General features: G+C 41.0%; 3 protein-coding genes across 8 annotated transcripts in view; all 3 read right to left on the minus strand.

Moving 5' to 3' along the window:
- The window catches only part of nckap5l (NCK-associated protein 5-like), a 62546-nt gene extending 60960 nt beyond the window's left edge, over positions 1 to 1586 (minus strand). The window contains exon 1 of one of the 2 annotated variants that reach the window (XM_082517931.1): positions 1335 to 1586. Coding sequence is in view for 1 of the 2 variants with exons in the window: in XM_082517930.1 (XP_082374056.1) it covers positions 857 to 884 (28 nt within the window). In the remaining variant the exon portion in view is untranslated. Of the gene's footprint in view, positions 1 to 856; positions 1278 to 1334 lie in introns of those variants that run through there. The other variant, XM_082517930.1, reaches the window with a different exon arrangement.
- Positions 1587 to 2697: 1111 nt separating this feature from the next.
- Positions 2698 to 12937, minus strand: kansl2 (KAT8 regulatory NSL complex subunit 2). 2 transcript variants are annotated; one of them, XM_082517941.1, is made up of 10 exons: positions 12782 to 12937; positions 11140 to 11397; positions 10794 to 10966; positions 9838 to 9952; positions 8851 to 9014; positions 8606 to 8769; positions 8349 to 8445; positions 6552 to 6805; positions 4816 to 5069; positions 2698 to 3244 (listed from the first exon to the last, which is right to left on the minus strand). In XM_082517941.1, exons 2-9 carry the CDS (start codon positions 11388 to 11390, stop codon positions 4833 to 4835), a joined length of 1455 nt encoding a protein of 484 aa, XP_082374067.1. In that variant the 5' UTR covers positions 11391 to 11397; positions 12782 to 12937; the 3' UTR covers positions 2698 to 3244; positions 4816 to 4832. The 2 variants fall into 2 exon arrangements, with proteins under 2 accessions (XP_082374067.1, XP_082374066.1); XM_082517940.1 differs by having other exon boundaries at positions 4866 to 5069; positions 12782 to 12936.
- Positions 12938 to 13368: 431 nt separating this feature from the next.
- ccnt1 (cyclin T1) lies at positions 13369 to 20047 on the minus strand. Of its 4 annotated transcripts, none has more exons than XM_082517934.1 (9): positions 19600 to 20047; positions 18828 to 18909; positions 18613 to 18741; positions 18116 to 18176; positions 17519 to 17581; positions 17380 to 17437; positions 16986 to 17149; positions 16825 to 16895; positions 13369 to 16739 (listed from the first exon to the last, which is right to left on the minus strand). In XM_082517934.1, the coding sequence occupies exons 1-9, from the start codon at positions 19770 to 19772 to the stop codon at positions 15429 to 15431; spliced, it is 2112 nt and encodes a 703-aa protein (XP_082374060.1). In that variant the 5' UTR covers positions 19773 to 20047; the 3' UTR covers positions 13369 to 15428. The 4 variants fall into 4 exon arrangements, with proteins under 4 accessions (XP_082374060.1, XP_082374062.1, XP_082374061.1 ...); XM_082517936.1 differs by having other exon boundaries at positions 17380 to 17425; positions 19600 to 20046; XM_082517935.1 differs by having other exon boundaries at positions 17380 to 17434; positions 19600 to 20046.
- Positions 20048 to 20295: the final 248 nt, after the last annotated feature.

Here is a 20295-nt window from a genome sequence, read left to right on the forward strand (position 1 = left end):
TTAATTAGAGAAAGGTTATCCACCCCTGTGTGACTTTTCATATCTGCAGTTTATGACCTGCTTGGTTGCATTTTCATTTTATCAGCACAACTACCAACTATTGCAATGTTTAACCTGTTTTAAATGCACTTATTCCGAAAATGATCACTTTTAATTCCTCAAAACATTTTCAGACTTCTCCTAGACAAGCAGATCTGCCAGGATTAGTTGGCTGATTACAATCACTGAAATGTGGGGATTGTCTTTTTTACCCCTGGTGTAAAAGAAATGATTTAATTATTTTTTTAATTAGACACAGCGAGTCCTGAACTTTGGGTAAGTGTTTAAAAATGATAAAATGACCTGTGGAACACAAAATATCTCCATATTAAAGACTGACTGCTTGGCATTGCGCATCCTGTTGTTAAGCGGGACTCTGGTGGTTTTCCAAACTCATCATATTCATACATGCACACATATCAATTCAGACTGGAGGTCAGCGCAGACCAGCTGAAGTTAAAATTCCTCTAGTCTGCACGGTGAAAGACACATTTTAAGAGGAACTGGAGCTCAATTCGGCTGGTAAAATAATCAAACCAACAGCTCTCCTCCTTAAAAATGATCTGAACTTCACATAAAAAAGGGTGGCTCATCCCTCCTCGCATCCATGCTGCAGACACATTAATTCATTCACGAACATCATTGTGAGGCTGATTTATTCTTGATTTAAAAATTCTGGTTTGTGCAGCGTCAGCCTCCACTCACAGCCTGAATCTCTGACAAAGCCCACACTAATGAAGCGCAGTTTATTTCCATTATAAACTGCCTTTTCTCTGCATCGCTGCGAGATGACAAATGAAAAACGAGCCGCACTTACAGGACTCGGATGACAGTTCCTTTTCCATGTTCCCTTTTCAGGTTTTCGAGGCTCAAACGGCGACAGGATGTATTTCAGCTCCCGCGTAACGCAGCTGAACCAAACCAGAGCTGAGCTTGGGAAAGCCTCCAGGTTTTTCCTTCTTTTTTGGCCCCTTTTCTTGGGGACAGGCCCTTCAAACCCAAACCCTGCGCCGAAATGGGTCCCCTCCGCCACGGGTAAGCGCGCTGTTACGCCCTTGCGTTTCTCCCACAAACGAAGAAAACGCAGGAAAAACGCCGCAGCGTTTAAGGCTGAAGCAGCCCGCAGCAGCAAATCAACATTTTCAGCTGTGAATCGGCGCAACCTTTACATGCCCGGTGATGTTAAAACAATGAAGCGCATGCAAACGGATCAGTGTCGGTATTCCTGCGAACCCATCGGCCAGCCGAGCATTTCAGCACATGAAACGGCGTTTTTCCGTTTTTGAAAAACTCACCTCATTTGGATGGAAACTGCCGCTGTGTTGCCATGTCCGGTAAAGATAAAACTATACTATTTTTTCTTCTTTTCTTTAAAATCTCTACCTTGGGCTCATTTTTGCGGCGGTGTCCTGCTCCCCCAGCAGCGGCCGCTCTCCTCCTCTGCCTCGCCGTTTAAGTGTTTGGGTTGGAGGAAAAGTGATGTCATTGTATGAAATTTCATTACCCGCCCCACTTTTTTTCCCTTCTTTCGGAGGCTGTCCCACGTTGCCAAACATAACTTCGCTATATACTTAAAAAAAATCTGCCCCGTATGTGTGGTTTGCCGTGCCTTAAAATACTCCTGCAGGCACCACCGATATGGACACGACCAAGAAATCCATCAAAAAATAATTTGTGGTTGAAAGAGTGACATTTTTAAAGTTAACACACAAACAGCTGAAAACCTGATACAGCACTCAGGCTTCAAGGCAATTTAACCCAAACTAGAAATAATACAACCGCATGACAAAAAGAAGGAGGGTGAGTGTATGGAGCTAAAACTGGACTAGAGGCCTTAAACAGCTATTTTTCTGAAGGTGACCTCAGGCTTAAGTGCAAATCTGGACTCGTCTATGTGGAACTGAAACATGCTCGAACACTTTACAATACAGCCTGCGTTTACTGGTGTTTGAATGGAGATGCAGAGGAAAAGAACAGCTGGAGAATAAACAAATCTGGGTGCGAAATGACTTCAGCTCCAAATTTTCCTCATGTACACTTGACAAACATGCATTAAACTGCACCAAATCTTTAGTACTCACAGAGGGAGTAAATTACAGAATCCTTCCAATGGTTCCTGTTATCTAAAGCCAGATGAAGGTTTCTTAACAATGTGTGAAAGCACAAACTACATCTGTTAAAGGTTTGTTGTTGATCATAAGCATAAAACAAGTTTAATAACCATATATTGTCTTTATTCATTTAAGGTTCCCTTTTCTCGCGCAGTAACAGCTGAAGCTATAAACTGCTTTTCTGCAGGAATCAACTATAAATTTAAGCAGTGAAGCATTTGCAGATCAGCACACATGTCCTGTACTTTTTATTTATTTGTAACTACAACCAATGAAAATGTGGGAGATAAATGTGGGTGATGAAAAGGTTTGCTGTCCTGCATAAAATGAAACGACTGGTCGCTCAAACTGAAACACAAAACCACCTTAGCAGACAATAAAAATTACATCAAGTATTTTCGTAAATACTGGCTACAAGGGCATATGCAACAACAGAATGTGTTAAAGTGTAATAATGGGAGAAAGTTTCCAGTTGCTTTAAAGTTTTATGGAAATGTGTTTTCTGCTGCAAACATGCCGATCAGAAACAAAGTTACCTAAAACCCCATTTATTTCCTCATCTTTATTTCAAACCAGGCAGTAGGAGCAGAAACAGTGAGGCACATTACAATGATGTTTATAACTGAAACTGCACAGTGTAACATTTTACCTAAAACTTCAGTTTTCTCCCTGCATTCCTCTAACATGTCCAGCTGACATTTCTGATCCAAACGCTTCCCTCTCAGCTGACCTTTCCCTGCACCTTCACACGACTCACCTGAAACGGCCTCACACTGGGTGACGTCTCATCTCAGGCTGGATTTTCTTTAGTATGAAACCAGGAGTCTAGTTCCCCACATGAAGTACAATATGCTGAAAGGTTATTATGGAATTTCTGCCCATTGATTCCAAAAACATGTCGCCTACTCCAGCTTTCAGTCTCAGTAGGAGCCGCTGAGTACTTTAGTACCTAATGTGGGCTGTATTATAAACGAGTAGCAGTGACAGTTCTTTGAAATGCTGGTTCATCTGGGAGCGTCGGCTGCAGCAGAGTCGATGTCTTGGAGCGAATTGTCAGTCGTGTCTTCCTCACCTCCGACTGCCTCTGACACCACCTGAGTGGAAGAACAAAGATAAAGCACATTTACTGCTAGTTCAGATCATCTGTTTGTGTAAAGGGCCGACAGCACGGTACAAAAGCTTCTTTTCAAAGGGTTCAGTGATTCTCTTAACCCCACTGAACATCTCACTTCATATTTTCTTTACACCACAGCTTTCAAAGTTTTGATGACAGATTGCAAAATCTAGAGTGACAGACTGAGGGGCAGAGAAGAAATACAACATCAAATAAAATAAGCAAAAACGAATAATTAAAACTCAAACTTCCCTGGCAGCACAGGACAACCTGCAGAGAGGCTGTTACATTCCTAACCTGATGCATATGGAAATATTATAAATGCTGCTCTTATTTTCAAACATGTCTATGACAGACTGAGTAGTCAGTCTGACACGAGGTAAGGTCTGAAATTTTGTGTTTTAAAATTTAAGTGTCAGAAAAAAGGTTTTAGTTAAGAGGATTTAATTTAGTCCAGCTAAAAGTGCATTTGTGTTGATGGAAAATGCACAAATCTCATTGCCTCCACCGTATGCAGATAAATTGAGCTTAGGCATGTAGTGACTGCACAAAGGCCTTTTTTGTAGCAGGAGAAACCCAGCTGCAGGTAAAGCCTGTAATGAGTCTGTTCCAAGGACTGTAATTGTTTTGCCTCTATATAGTTTATTCTTTAGTGAGATGGCAGCTATAATTCGTGAATACATTTGCTCTCAGGAAATGTTAAAGGGTACTACTGAAACTGGAAAACTTGCTATTGGTGTTGTCCTGGACTGCTGCATCTTAGTATGTAAAGTAAATGTTATGGTCTGTGGGCCACTTTGTGAACCACAGCTTCACAGACTGAATGTGACCAGCAGAGGTCTAAAGGTCTTTGCAGACCAACATGTACATGTTGTAGCAGTCTATAGCCACTGGGGGGCAGTCACAAATACGCCTGTTTATTGCATGTTTGTTAATACGAAGTTTATTTTTTTATTTTCTGGGAACTAATCAGTCACTGTGTTTAAAATATGATGTAACCGTTTCTAGGTCCTTTGTGCCATGCGGTCAGAGCGCATGGCACAAAAACATGCCAGGTTCACTTTCTTCACTGTCAGTCACCCAAGCCCCCCTTTTTCTTAACTGAGGCAAGATTTTATGGATATATTTTAATTTTTTTAAGACTTGTGAATTTCTCTCTCTCTCTCTTTTGAAGAAAATACAGCTATGACACAACACATGCCAAAGAATACACCTGTAATTTGTTATTTGTATCCTTTGTATTTGTTCAAAGGTGTTCATAAATTAAGTCAAATCATGTCAATTAATGTCAAAAAATGATTTATTTTTCTTCAACACTGTTCACTCATATGAAGACAATGGACATAAAACAGATTAATTTCATAAAGGAGACTGCATCCTCAATAAAAGCTCCTAAAGGTACGTCTGAGATAGAGAACAAATAAATAAAAAAAATAAATTCATTAATAAACTAAAATCAACCCTAACCTTTTTTGAGTTTTCTTTTTTCCTGTGATCAACCTGAAAATGTTTTCAACACAGTACAGTTTGAATTGAGTGCATCAATGTTACCTGCCACAATAAGATATTCACGACGACAAAACCCCTGATTGAGAGTTAACCTGGTTGTTCATGATGGCGTCCACATCTCTCTCTGAGAGTTCCTGCCCTGAGGTGTCAAGGTCCTGGTCTGGGTCCTCGCCAGTCAGGATGTCCATCGGGGCCTCAGCTATGGCTCTGATGGTTTGGTCCTCCAGGGCCAGGGCTGTGTCAAACTGCAGAGGGGACGGAGGACCCTGCATACCGTCCCCTTCCACATCCAGGTCCTGCAAAACAGAGATGCTCAAAATTGCTATTGGAGGCATTTTTGATGGTATATTTATAGAAATCCCCCCGTGTGTATTTGTTTTTTAAGCTTGCTTTCATAGCCATTTGTTTCATTTGACTCAACCTGAGATCAATATTAATGGATCTGTTAACAGAAGGATAACATAGAAGCTTATATGTCCCTTTATATGCAGACAAACAGCTATGTTGGTAATAACCCACAAACGGCCCATTCAAAGTGAGGAAAAACCTGATTGGGCAAACCGTACCAGCATTTAAGATGCTGCTTTACTGAATCATTGTAACCTGCTGCACATGCAACAGTCTGTCCACTTGCAACCTCTGCCCCACTTGAGCCAGACTCCCTCTCCTTTAAAGGGTTAAAATCCAGAATATATAATTAAATATAATTAATATTTGAAATGCATATTTCAGACTGAAGTAGTTTTATAATAGTCATTAAAGTGGAATAAATATTCCTATGTAATAATTTTACAGTATTTTTTGGAGGGGTGAAGTTTTTTTGTCATTAGGGTAAAATGTGTTAGGATTTTTAAGGCTCTTCCAAGGGTTAAAACTCCTAAAATGTTTCCTACCGTAAAGCAACTTACTTACTCAGCTTTTTTTTTTTTAACTTTTTAAAAAATTATTAAACAGATATTGTCCCATTGATAATTTGTGGGCTCGCACAGTGACACAGTGGTTAGCACTCTGTCTTGAGTTAAATTCCAATATCAGACCAGGGAGGTGTCTGTGTGGAGTTTGCATGTTCCCCGTGTTTTTGTGTGTTCCCTTTGGATTCCTCCCACAGCCCAAAGACATGCAGTTAGTGGGGTGATTCTTAATTGCCCATAGATACAGACAACCATTTGGTTTTGTGGTAGCCCTGCGACAGACTGGTGACCTGTCCAGGATGTACCCTGCCTCTTGCCAAAATTTAAATTTTTTTAGAGTGATCACACTTGTAAATTTGCAGGTCATCAGTGACACTGTCGCACAATTACATCAGTTTACGCTTGCCATTATGGTGTTACCAAACCCTGCAACATTCCCCTGAAAGATCAGTCAGCACTCAGAGAAGAGTACAGGTGTCATCACACAGAGATGATAAAGAAAACGTAACTGGGTAACTTCAGTTGTAAAAAATAACTTGCTCAAGTAAAAGCCTTTCGTCTGCTGCAATTTGTAACTTTCTGTAGCTTTTCTTGTTTGTACTTTTCTGCTCAGTAATGCATTTAAAATAAGTGTGGAGACCAGCAACCTCATTAAACCGAAAAATACTCTACTCCAGAACAAAAAAACCAAAAACATACTACAGCAGCATGACTTGGTACACTATCCCCTGCTGTGGTGGAAACTTTACAACAGCTTGTTGAAAAACGCATTCAGACTGATACTCATCTTTCACAAGAGGAATTATGTGGAACGTGATATGTGTATTAGAGAGAAGAGGTTGGTAGGTGACTGTCATTTCTACGTACATCGCTGAACTCGAGAGGGAGGTTTTCTGTGGGCTGAAGCTCTGCCGCACTCAGGTACATGTCTTTGCTCATAGGGGTGAACTCCTCCTGTGGCGGAGCCTCCTGCTCGGGCTGGTACATGGGCGGAGGCAGGGTGAGGTGCAGCGGGCAGCGGGGGTCGTCTGACTGACCCATGTGCACAGTACGATCACATGGAACATCTTTTAACCCTGGACACATTTTAAAAAGGATCTGGTTGCTGTCCTGGTAGATATCTGAACATGTGGCTGTCAAGGAAAATTTGATTATCAAAAAGAAAAAAAAGATAAGAAAAGAGAGAGAATACCAAAAAACTAATTAAAGGGTAAGAGTTGCGGAGAATTAATGGCAAGCTGCACTGATGCTTCTCTGGAGGCCCTCTGTTGTCCAACGCTTGCACCGATTTCTAATTGGCTTTCAAATGTCACCCATCAGCATCCAGCACCTACAGTCGGCCCATTTTCATTCTCTAACACCATTTCATTGTAAGTATATGACAGTGAGACAACTGCCTTCAAAAATCATGGTTTGTATTCATCTGGATTTCTCAAATCTTGTGCCTGATTAAAAAACAAACAAACAAGAAATATCTTAGAAATATTTAGAAAGCCTGATAAACGTCCTTGTTGCATTAAAGTGATGCCTTTATGGTTTTGTAGAGCATGTTAATGATAAAATTCTCATGTCTGGGTTCAATCAAACTAAACTGGCTATTGAAAGAACAAAATTCTTAATATTCAATAAAGGAAAAATTGTTATTCTCACACTGTGAGAACTAAAATGCAAGACTGAAAAACATGAAACGTTACGCTAGTCAAAGTAGGTTAAGAAAGATTTTGTTCCTTCCAACTGAATTGATTAGCTCCTTTGTTTTCTGGGAAACAAATCAACAGACCACAGGAAGCTGTTTATCTAGGCTCCCGTTGAAACGAACAGCTACTACAAGCTGCTGGTCTTGATTGGGGCCAAGGGGAGGAGGGCGGAAATGAGAAACGTAACTGAAGAGTGTAGAAATCAGCAGAGAGCAGATCAGTCTACATCTGGCTCATTCATTCAACAGAACAGAGCTTTAAAACACACTCCATTCAAACTTAGTCAAAGCTAACACCTGTTAGCTAACAGCTTACCTTTGTCTCATCAAACCTTTCCTGGTGCATTATGAGGAGCTGAATGAGATCAGCCTAGTGTTAATGTCCAGCACAGAAGCAATACGAGCGGAAATTAAGCAAAGAGAGTCTCATTTCATGACACGTCTTCAAACACAGCTCCTCTTTTCACTGTGGAGCATCTCTGCACTCAACTCTTTATCTCTGGTAACCATTCTTGAATGAAGCCACAAAGCCGCTCCCAGCTGTTAAGAGAATATTACACTAGCTAGCATCACCCAATATGCCCTTTGGCATTAAATTTTGTATCTGAGTAGTTACTAGTATAACAACAATAGCAATAGCTTATTTCACAAATCATATAAAATTGTGTGTTACAATGTTTGCCCTGTTAAATTTGGCTGTGCATCATTTAACATGATCTTATATTAATGTACATTGGTCATTTGATTCATTGTGAGTGGAAAATGTGTACAGTTGGTACAGTCCCCCTCTCAATACAGTATATATTTTACATTTAAACCCACCAATTGGCAATAGAGGACAGTCTGTTCACCGCTGTTAAGCTGGTTTTGAAAAATTCATATCATACGTGATACTATGATGAGTATTCCACCCATCATCTTTCATTCAGTGATTATTTAGTCACACTATTAAAGCCATCAGAGGATACGTGAGACACAGTGTCGGGCCATAGGCAGGCAGGGATTGGTACATCGGGTTCCCTCCATGAAGGAGATGCATTTTTCACTCACTGTTCTTGTGTGTGGCTACAACCGAAATAACAAACAAACATTAGATAATGAAGTGAAACGTAATCATAAACAGTTGACGTTTTTTTAATTATCCCTCTATGACACGACTGCCAGAGAATATAAGTAAAGAAAATGTACAGATTTCTTTAAACTCAGTATCAATTCAAGTTAGCACCTGAGGGCCTCCTTCTGTCACAGCCTGCCTCCTTTCCCTCAGCTGCCGGTGCAGCAGGGCCTCCACCCCGTACCGGCGGCGGTATCGACGCAGAGCTTTAAGCTTCTTCAGGTTCTCCCTCTCCTTCATGGAAAGACCTTCAGGCCCTGTCAGGAGGCTGGTACCTGTAATCAACATTAAAAGGTTTGTGTCACTCAGAATTAAGAGGAGTGAGCAGTAAAAGCATAAATTTGTCCTATGATTACCTATAGCTTCATGCTCCATTTTGCGGTTGTGCAGGTATCTGCGCTTCTTCTCTTTCAGCAGGTGCTGCAGGCGTTTGAACTGATCAATATAGAGGGACTGGAGTCTGATAAGTTTTTCTCGAGTGATTAGCGCCACTTCTTCTGCAGTGTACACTCCTGCATGTCTGCCAACACATAGCATTGAAAATCTAACGTCCATTGAGTTTCAAAACAATAAACTACTCAGTATCTAACAATTTAAGACTAAGATAAGTAATTCTTAAATCAACATACAACATTATGTTGTGCCACTGGATGATGAGCTCAGGTATTAAGTCAGAGGTATTAAGTTATTAAGTCAGAGTCATCACTAACAGCTTGTCAATAAACACGATTCGAGCCTTTGTAGGTTTGCATATTAACTACTTACTTTTTTAAAATTTTCTGTCAACGTTTTTAGCAAAAAGAATGTAAAAAAAAATCTAAGACTTATGTGCGCCTTATAGTCGTGAAAATACGGTAAGACGATTGAACTGCTTCACTTCCGTCTGCCATTTATTTATTTTCCGGCTCTTTGAAAGGTCGCAGCAAAATGTTGAGGAAAGGTGTCGAGTTTTATCTGGAGCATGTACAGACTGATATTAATCTTTAATAGGGCTGTGAAAATTGAGAGCTAACAAAACAACTGCTGCACAATGTCGTCCGCCATCTTAGTTGAACTGGTCACGTGACTGCATCATATGACTAAAATGCATCCTTGTTTTCGAAATCTTCCTTTTTCGCTGTCCACACAGCGAGGCACATGCAGCGTTTTCAAACTTATCCACTTTGGAGAGTGTTTTCAAACCAAAAACGCCGTCTCAGTGTGGACGGAAGGCCAAAAGGGGGGGAAAAAAGATGCATTTTCAAGTCTGGACATGGCCTAAGCCTTCTATCTTGAACTACAGATTCTTATTCAAACTACATAACTACACAATGTGGGTTGAGAAGAAAATCTTAAGAGCTTACTTCAGAGGATCCTCGTGATCACTATCGATGCTGTCAGCCTCGCTGTCCGGATCTCCTCTCCACGTCTGGTCCAATACCAACGGCCCCTGCTCTTCCTCACTCAGACTGTCCTCATCTAGGAAGAGGGAGGAATTAGTGGTATTTTTATCTGACTTTTGGTAGAGCATGCTAGCGGGCCATCGTTATTACCGTGTTTTTTGGAAAATACGGCACACTTAAAATCAATCCTTTGACTTTTCTGAAAATCAACAGTGCCCTTACAATCCCGTGTGCCTTATGTATAAATTCGGGTTGACCTCGAAACGATTTTATGTACACGGCGCTTGGAAATCTGTCAAATGTTTTAGTATGACTTTGCTAGGCTAGGAAGCCGCACCGCTTGATGGATTGTCGGAGCATTACGGCTATCGAAAGCAGGAGCCTCGCGGAGTGATACGTACGGTGCTTCAACATAATATTACCGTATTGTGTGTGTATAACCTCTTTTTAACTTTTGTGGATATTGGTTATGCTGAGGATATGTTGCTCAGTTTCCACTGGAAATACCTTTTGGTTAAACTGTCAGCAAGGAATTTGCATTTGCACTGTTAAATTTTTATATAACTTTAATGCAGATAAAAAACAGCTGCTTGTTTAAGTGAAAATACATTGATGTTATGTGGTTTTTTTGCACTAATAAAGTTGTGGCGTTGTAAAGTATTTTGTCTAGTGTCAATTATATCGTCAGTTATATCGTTATCGCAAATTTTCAAATGTATATCGTGATAAATATTTTTGGTCATATTACCCTGCTCTACAACTAATGAATGAAAGCTATAAACTTTTTAATCTTTTCACAAGTGTACCAAATAACCCAACAAATAAAACTAATAAAACAACAAACAGTCTGTACAACTACATCAGCTTAACCCACATGCACCCAAATTACTATTTCCAAGTCAAAAAGTGGCCATTACCTAGAATGCGGCTGGCTTCAGAGCGTCCTCCATCAAGGCTGTGTGACTCTGCTCGGCTGTACCCACTAAGTTGAGACAGCAGGGCCTCCGGTGACGGACCAGAAGACGCCTTTCTCATTTGAGCTCGAAGAGCCATGGCATTCCTGCGAGCGTGCTCCGCACAGAAGGTCACTCTACAGAACAGACATTCAAATTGAAATTAGGAGGCTGCATGGTACTGATGAGTTTATTTACATTCCCCCTTCTCTTGGGATTAAGTTCCCATTAATGAGATTCACAGCAGATAATGATGAGATTTAATTTGTTTTTATCGATTGTTAATGGCTGATTTAGACCTTCCACCCACCCGTCTTTCCTCTCTGCCTTTGGTGCGGCATTGGGACACCGCTTCCCGTTCTTGGCAGAGACGTAGCTGCACTGTTTGTAAGGCGCATTCTTGTCCTCCAAGATGTGTTTGATGCAGAATTCCAAGCCTTCAAGTCGTGGCTGAGAGCAGGGCCGCTGGGTGAAGGAGCAGGCCTGTGGCTCCTGAGGTCGGGGTGTCTGGGTCACCCGGTTCCGACTTGAGGGCAAAACATGAATCCGTATCCTGTTCATTTCAAGCCTGCATTAAATGTAATAACAAAAAATAATAATAATAATAATACATTTTTCCTGTTCACACCAAATGTTTGTATGGCTGCATGCATGAATAACAGCAAGAATTCCTATAAAAACATTTGTTTGAATGTTGGAATAATGTTGGCTTCTTTAATGTATTTTTATTCAAACTACTAACTTTGGTGACCAACAGGCTGGTATTTCAGAAACTGCTGATCTAGAGATCAAAGATGGGTCACACAGATCCAACTCTAGGGTTTATAGAGAACAGTATGAAAAAGAGAAAACGTCTAGTGAGCAGCAACATGTCAATAGAAAGAAATTAGAAGAGGCTAGACTGCACTGAGCCGATAGGAAGGCAACAGAAACTCAGATAACCGCTTGTTTAATCAAGGTATGCAGAAGACCACAGCACATCAAATCTTAAACCAGATGGGCTATAGTAGCAGAAGACTGGACGATGATACTCCTGTAAGCTAAAGCGAGCAGGAAAGGATTGGAAAAGCAATGTCTGGTCAATTTAATATATACTGAAAGGCCAGGATCTGATGTAAACAACATGAAGCTCCATCCTATGTTGTATGACCAGTTCAGGCTGGTGGTGTCGGTGTAATGGTCGTTCTACCCACACTTTGTTAAAATCCCACAGCATACCCGATTCTGACAATGTTCAACCCTTTATGACCAGAACACTCATCTTCTGATGGCGGCTTCCAGCAGGATAACATACCGTGTCAGAAAGGTTTAAAATGGTTTTCTGAACAATTACACTGTACTTAAATGGGCAGGATAGATACTCGTGGTTTTTCGCCTTTTGATCCCAAATATAACCAAAATAGAAAAAAAAAGCATATTGAAAATATGCACATAAGGTGTCATTGACCAAATCACTATGAGTACTTAAATCTAAATAAAGCTGTATAAAACTAAAACAATGTTTTCATGTTATTGGTTTACTGACGGGCGATGTCAGATGGTCGTTATTAACATCAGTAAAAGCTTATAAATGTTACGCATACAACCTAAAGGCAATTGTAATAAGTAACAAAGAGTAATAAAGGCCGCATTAATGTAAGAGAGAATGGCTTTTTTTTTTTAATTCAAATATAAATCGAGGAGACAAACTCCTCTCTGCGTTAATGGATAAACTCTAACCGGGCGCCACACCGAGCTTCAGCCCGCCTCTCCTTACTGCGTCACTTTAACAGTTAAGACGGCAGTCGCCATCTTTGATCAATCGCTGCTAACGGCAGCTAAATGCTAATTTTCTCATTTTGCAGCGAAGATAGCAAGTCGGTGCCACAAAATTGCCGTATCCCTCCATAACGCCAACGTGATTGTATGCCAGAATATGAACATATCGCTAATTTCTATTTGCGGCCCCCTACCTTTGTCTCGGACATCCGAGCTAGCGTGAGCTCCCGAAGAACACTGTTACGTCGATTTTCCTGCATTCCCTGTTAACTGCCACAGCCGCCGCTTACAATAAGTAACCCCGCCCACCTAGAGATCCGATTAGCCAGAGCGCCGGAGTGAGGTAGCCCATTGGCCAATCCAGTTGCCATTCAAAGTGGCATCCACCCAATGTATTTACACTTTTATCATAGACCAGGGCCTCGAACTCTTTAGAACACAACTTGACCTCAAGAGGGCTACACTTACAATACCACTGGATAATACCCCCTATCTTTTAAAAATAGAAGAAAAAAACAGTATATTTTGAAAACATTCAAATGTAAAACTTTGACACACCATGCATTTACAAATGATGATATATCAAGTAGAGTAAGTGCAATTCCATCAGTTGCTCTACAATGCTTGTATTACCCCTCAAACATATTTTTTTTGCAAAATATAATGGGTAAAACTGGATCTTCTTTCAGGGCAGATCAAGTTCCTAGACCGCATTTGACACCCCTGGCATAGATTGATTCACCTATAAAATGCAATGTTATTGATGAGCCAAAAGCAGCACTTTCTTAAAATATTTTTTATTGACTTTGAGAATAAAGCAACCACATTATATCAAAAAAAAGAACAGTGTTCACATATTTTAAACGGGAAAAAAAAATCTCAAAACTTTTTCTTTTTCAGACCTGAGTGTCACTGAAAACACCAAGACATGAAAACACATGAAATTTATTGTAGCTATATGATTTTTGCATTGTTAGGTTGCATGAGTGTCGTCCGTTTTTTCTTACATATGGGTTTTAATATGAAATGTGTCCTTTTTGTGGCTTGTTCACAACAAAATGGTAATACTTAAAATGGAAGCTTTGCCCAGATTAAACAAAATGTTTCAAAAACAGTGGCAATTTCACACCAGAAAATCTATTAGTCTAACCATTATACACGTAACACTTTGTCAATTGCATTGTAGGCAAACCTACTGAGATAAATATTCAGTGCATTTACTGTTTCCCTGTTACAACCAAGAATAATAAAACCTCTGCTGCATGAGCAAGAAGCTTCTCTTTTCAAGCACATTTTCAAATATATGAAGGGGGTAAAATATACAGCTGGACGGCTGATTTGCTGTGCTACATTACTGTAAAATAAGAGCACTAATCCTAAACAATTAAGTTTTATGAATAGGCAATAACCTGCTTATCTTGCCAACAAAATCTGGGTATTGGCCTTCATGCTCAAGAAGTGGAGGTATATAAATAACCTGCTGGTCACATATGATTCTGTACAACCACAGAAAACATGCAAACATGTTTTTATGATGAATGATGGCATGTGGGCAGATAATAAAACAAACCAAAGTTAAATATCCACCAATTTAGTTTAGAGGAATGCACTCGAAAGACAAGTTTAACATGATTAAATCAGACCAGAGTGAAGTGACAGCTACACTAGGGTTTACACTTTTAAAACATCCCCACAATTAGATAAAAACAGATGAGCTATTAACTTTTATACTGTGTTAAAACTCTGTATACTGTGCTTATTAGGGTCTAGCAAATCTGGGAAAAAGTTTTTCCTGACATAATTTCTTGTCTTCTGAAAATTATACATTTCCATATATGATGCTTATTTCTTTGTCTTTGCATTTACCCGTGATCACCCCAAAAAAATGAACTCCTGAGGAAAAACAATAAGGAAAGAGAAATAGTCTAGATAGATGCTCTTTTTGTTGAATTTCCTTCATTGTGACCAAAGTGCACAGATGTTTCAACCGTTTGTGAACAGATGAATGTTCTTGCTATGAACTTAGTGTATCCATTCAAGAACCAAATATGAATATTTTACAACCATTTAAAACAATGACTGCAAGACTTAAAAACTTAAAGTGAAAAGTACAAGCTTTTCCTAATTTACATCCTTTTTTTTTTTGCAAATTTGCAAATATAAAGGTTCCAATGTTTGTTTTAAACATTTTTTTTTTACATTTTTTCCTCAAATCACCAAATAGCACAGCAAATATAACATATACATGAGGGATGAAGCCATTTTTATGGCTCACAGAAAAAATAAAAATGGGAAAAATAAAATAAAGTAAAAAATATATCGAAAAGATGGCTTTGGAGACATGCACTCTAACTAGGCTGTACAGTCTTAAAGAAATGACCATCTGTTCCAAAAGAACAGAGGTTTAACCCTAAAAAAAGGTAGAAAAAGGGGACCTTTTTTCTTTTTTAAAATCATTTGATCAATAAATAACACCCTATAAAAACATTATAAAAAGAATCAGTAAGAAGACCAACCAGGTATGTCATGGAAATTTTTCCAAACAAATTGACATCCTCTAATTCCCGTCTTCTTGTCACATATCATTTGAATTTTTCAAAAAGAAAAAACAAAACACTATCTACACTTTCCCATGATTCTTCTTGTCTCACATTTTGCAAGTCCCATTATTGCCCCACGAGTACGCCATAAAATCCTTTGTTACCCCCAGTACATTTCTCTGCTGTCACACTGAAGACTATAAAATGTTGGGTGGCTGGAAAATATCATACAACACTTTATGTAACAAGATGATCAAGATGTCAAGTAAAATGTACATAATGTGGTTTCCTGATTAGAAACTTATTTGGGCAAAGGCGGCAGTGGGGGAGGCGGCTCCGTGGGCAGGGGAGGGGGCCTAGGGTTGTTTCCTCTGGAGCTGCTCGAGTACCGATAATCACCATACTGAGATCTGTAGTCAAACATAGACTGCTGGGACGGCTGCACACCCTGTGCACTCAGCAGTGAGTTTAGCATCTCAAAAGTGTCCTGGTACTCGTTGGACTGGGCTCCGCCAGCTGAACTGTGACCATTAGTGTCAGTTTTGTCGCTTTTGGAATGCGAATAGCTTCCTTGGTGGTGGGGGAGTCCCAGAGATGGAAGAATGTCAGAACCGTGCCCCAAAATTTGTCCAGAGGAGGAAGACAGGGGAGGTAACTGGTAGGGATTCCTAGACTTGCTCACTTTGGAGGGTGGGTGAGATCCTGCTGAAGGATCCTGGGAGTGTGTCCTCTTGCGTGAGGCAGACGAGGATGAGGACGAGGATGAGGAGCTTGTTCTAGAGGAGTCACTTGGTACTTTTTTGCTGCTTCCCAGCGTGCCGCTGGAACTAGATGAATGTTTGTGTGAAGAAGAAAGTGAGGCACTACTGGAAGAGGAATGGTGGTGGTGAGAGTGATGATAATGGTGGTGGTGGTTAGAACGCTCCCTGTGCTTGTCCCTGCTTTTGCCATCCTCTCCTGAAGTCCCCCTCTGCTTGTCAGGCACTCTGATTTTGACTTTGATGTCTGGATCCTGGCCTCGACCACTGCTGCTGTGTCCACTGCTTCCTCCTGATCCTCCAGCAACTGGGAAGCGCATTTTTAGAGAGTCATGCCTCTCCTTCTCCAAGGGGATTTTAAGAATAATGGGTGATGGGTTGGACATGTCAGAGGAAGCGCTGGGTGGATGATGGTGATGCTGCTGCTTCTCCTTCCTCTGTTGCTGGCCAATGAGGGCCTGAGCTGCATTGGCATAATCTCTCTTTACGCTGGCCTCCATGTTCTCCAACTTTCTCTTTTGGGCAGCCAGGACGTCAGCATTCTTGGCACGGTACTCACTCAGCGACACCTTAGCTGGGGCGTGGACCTCATGGTTAGGCTGCTGCTGTGGTTGCTGTGACTGCTGCTCAGATCCACCTTGACCTTTACCACTCCAAGTCTGAGCACTGCCAGAAGCATTTGTGTCCTTGTCGCCCACTGATGAGGAAGAGGAGGCAGAAGGTGGAGCAGAGAGGCTCATCAGGCCTGCCACAGTACTCTCTGATGAAGCCATGGAAATCATGCTGATCATGGTGTCCCTCTGGTCACCCTCCTCCTGGACTTTTGGCTTGGCTTTTGGTGTCTGTCCGCCAGCCTGGAAGAAGAAAAAATTAAGTCAATGTCCACATTGAATCGGGAATTTTTAATAGCAAAAAGGAGAAGTTAAATTTGCGTTGTACCTTCCAGTTGCGAATTCGCTTCAGTCGGCTGGGTGTTTTCTCCAGGATTTGCAGGAACTCGTGTGTAAGTTCTGGAAGAGGAGGAAAAAAAAACAAACAAGTCAAATCAGCCCTTTTATTATCTAAACATTTTTTTCTTAAAGAGCATTTATTGCACATACCGTCCAGCAGCTCGAGGGTAACTGTAGGGTCAACATACTCCCACCAGTGTTTGCCATCTGTAGACACAGGGATCTCCCAGTTGGACCATTTGCAGGCGAGGTGGATGCACACACAGGCTACAACAGGCGGACTATACTGCAGGCAGAACGTTGTCAAGTGCAGGCTATATGGCATGATACGTCCAAGAAAAAAAGCAAACAGAGAAAGAGAAAACAGAAAATCAGTGTATTGAGCTTTAACAAACCACACACAAACTTTGGTGAATACCTAGCATTCACATAAGAAAGACACAACCCTGTGTGTGTGTGTGTGTGTGTGTGTGTGTGTGTGTGTGTGTGTGTGTGTATGTTTGAGAGAGAGAGAGAGAGAACTATGGGTGAACTCTGAGCATACCTGTTGGTGGCCATAAAGTATGATGTTTGGGCCAAATCCTTGCTTGCTGGAACAACAGCAGAACAAAGAGAAAAAAAATTTATAGACACAGCAAAAACTTGAAGATAAAATTGAGCAAAACCATAAAAATGATGCTCACCCCTGACAAGCTGAGTGCATTTGACAACATGTGTATGAGGATGATCGATGGTGATTTCAAAAGCTGTAATAGAAAGAGAAGAAAATGTAGGTAGACATTAATAAAAGAAATGCAAAATCAATGTATACTTATAATCCATATGGAATACAAATCCACTTCCCACTGGCAAAGATAACATTAACAAAGCTGCTGAAAACCAGAAAATTTGCATTGTGTTAAAAATCAAGTGGTGGGGAGTCAGAGTTGAGTGGAGTGTCACTTTTCATGGGAAAACATCCTGGACAACATGAAAATGTCAACACCTGAATATGAAAAAAAAATTAATGGCATGTAAGAAGGGGAAAAAAGTTGTTTTGAGGCTCCCTCTTTAAATGTCTTAAAAACACATAGGTGAAAAAGGTAAAATGTCAAAAGTTAGGGCTGATAAAAATGAAAAAGCTGAAACAGGAAATGTAAAAGTGGGTGATTCAGTTTTGAAGCATAAATATCACTTCCAGTGCTGCTTACTGCAAACTGTGAATTGAAATAAAACATGTTAACTATTCTTGTTCTCTGGGGGGGGAATTCAAGGGACCCAGTTCTTCCTTCCAAACTTACCCAAGGTCTGGAGAATTATGCTCTCAAGAATGACCAGGTCTTGGGCTTGTTGCAGGTAGGCCTGAGGTTGAGAGGACAGGCACGTTACTCACTGGGAGGCCGCCAATTGTTGAAAAACAAGAGCAACTGTACACGTTATGTGGCCGAGAATTTCTGACCATTTGTCTGAAAGGCTTTCTGGCATACATGTTTGTTGAAGAAGCCTCAGATATAAGTGATGAAAAGTGAAAGCTACATAGCAAGTACAGATGCTCGAGTTTTACAACTGCTAGACATCACATTGCCTGCATGACTCAAAACCTACACAGGCTAAGATGTATTTTGCCTTTTACTCTCTCAACCCATGTAATCAAGCAGCCTTAACAGCTCAGAACAAATACGTGACAGAGTAAATGTTCTCAGATTACATGCAAGAAGATTGCCATTTGCCTTATTGTAAGAATTTTTTTTCTGCTTCAAAAAAAACCTCCCTCGGACAATTGCAGTACAATACTTACATCACTGCGAATATCTGGTGAAGGGTCCTGGGGATTGAGGCAGGCATGGGCCACCTTGATGACATGCTCCAGCTTTCGAGGCTGCTCCTCTACCTTTGCTGCCAGGAACAGAGCAGCGGGTGCGATGACCTGGAAAGGGTCAGTGGAGATTTAAAAAGATGATTCACATTAAGTACAATCATTTCCATGATTCAAGCAAGAAAAGCATTACTTACATTTCTGTGAAATCTGGTGAAGGACTGGATCATGTAGAAGCGATGCATGTACACAATGGCTGTATTAATTGTAAGTTGAGAGCTGATACATGGCAGTTAAGGAAAAAAGGTAAACAGTGGGAGCAAATTACATAACATCTGTAATGACTGCATACTTTGAAAATGGGCTGGAATCGTCGGTATACGTGTGAAATAAAATAATTATAAAATAGTTATAAGGATAACTATAGGTTTAATATTGCTAATTAAGTATAAAAGTTAATGTTGATAAGCCTGTTATCGTAGCAGCCACAGAATAACAAAGTTAAACAACACTTTAGCCACCGGCTAGCTGGGATAAGACTCTTGATAACACACAAAGCGATGTTTTCTAAAACTAACACATCTAAAACACTTTTTCTGAAACATTCTACATTACTATATGTCTAAACGTGGCCCATTGTCCTTCTAATTTGCGTTTATTCGTTGATATTTACCAGTGGTGAAGCTAACGCTAACATGCTAACGTCCTGGAGGCCGCCGACTACACAGGCCTCTGCGGCCCAAGGGTTAGCCCACTACGCCGCTATCGCGTAACGCTTGTAAGCTCACGTACACCTTGTAAAACCAAATTCCACAGCGTTAAACAGAAGTGGAAGACAAAAACAAACGTGAAACCGTCGAACAAAAGACAACAACAAACTAACAAACACCAGCCACACTCCTTCTCCGAGCCGGCTCGGGAGAGAAGCTAAAGTTAGAGCGCTAACAAGAGCTCACGACAAAAGGATACACATTGAGCCGCTGTCCCATGTCCTGGAGGAGGTTCGCCGCCTGTTGTCTGTATGAGAGCTCCTTGTCGGGATCAAGTCCAGCTCGCCGAGATGGGCTGTTGTCGATCTGCTGCCGGGTGAAGTACCATTTGTTGTTACTGCTTGCGGGGAGAGAGCGAAACGAAGCCGCCATCACTGAGAAGGACGAGAGTTTAAAATTTCTGCGCGTCACAGGAACACACGTCACGCCGGGCGGCGACGTCAGCGCGCCTCGAGCGACGGTACAGCAGAGGTCTCCAAAGCGCAGAGGGGTCTCAAAACGTAACTTAAAGTCTCATACGATCTCTCTTGTTATTACGCTGTAACAGCCAAAAGCGAAATCTCCGGTAAGCTAGCTACAGCCTCTGTGCTCCATACACCGCACAGCTCAAGAGGTGAATCTCCTTGTCCTGCATCAGTATACGCCCACTTTTCTTCCTAGGTACTGACTAAAAGTGCACATACCTTTACTCATGGTGCTACCTTACCACAAGCCCCTTCCCAAACCCCGCCCCCTAGCTGTAAACGTCAAGTATGAATGGAATCTAATAACAATGTGAAACACAGTCTAAATCAAAAATTTAAAAGTGCTGCATTAATAAACTTGCTATTATCACTGATTTCGCAAAACCAGTGCATTTAGGCACTTAGGCCCCCCCCCATGGGTGAGAAGTTTA

The sequence above is a fragment of the Aulonocara stuartgranti genome (assembly GCF_965226115.1).
Source record: "Aulonocara stuartgranti genome assembly, chromosome: 20".
In the NCBI taxonomy this organism is placed as follows: Eukaryota; Metazoa; Chordata; class Actinopteri; order Cichliformes; family Cichlidae; genus Aulonocara; species Aulonocara stuartgranti.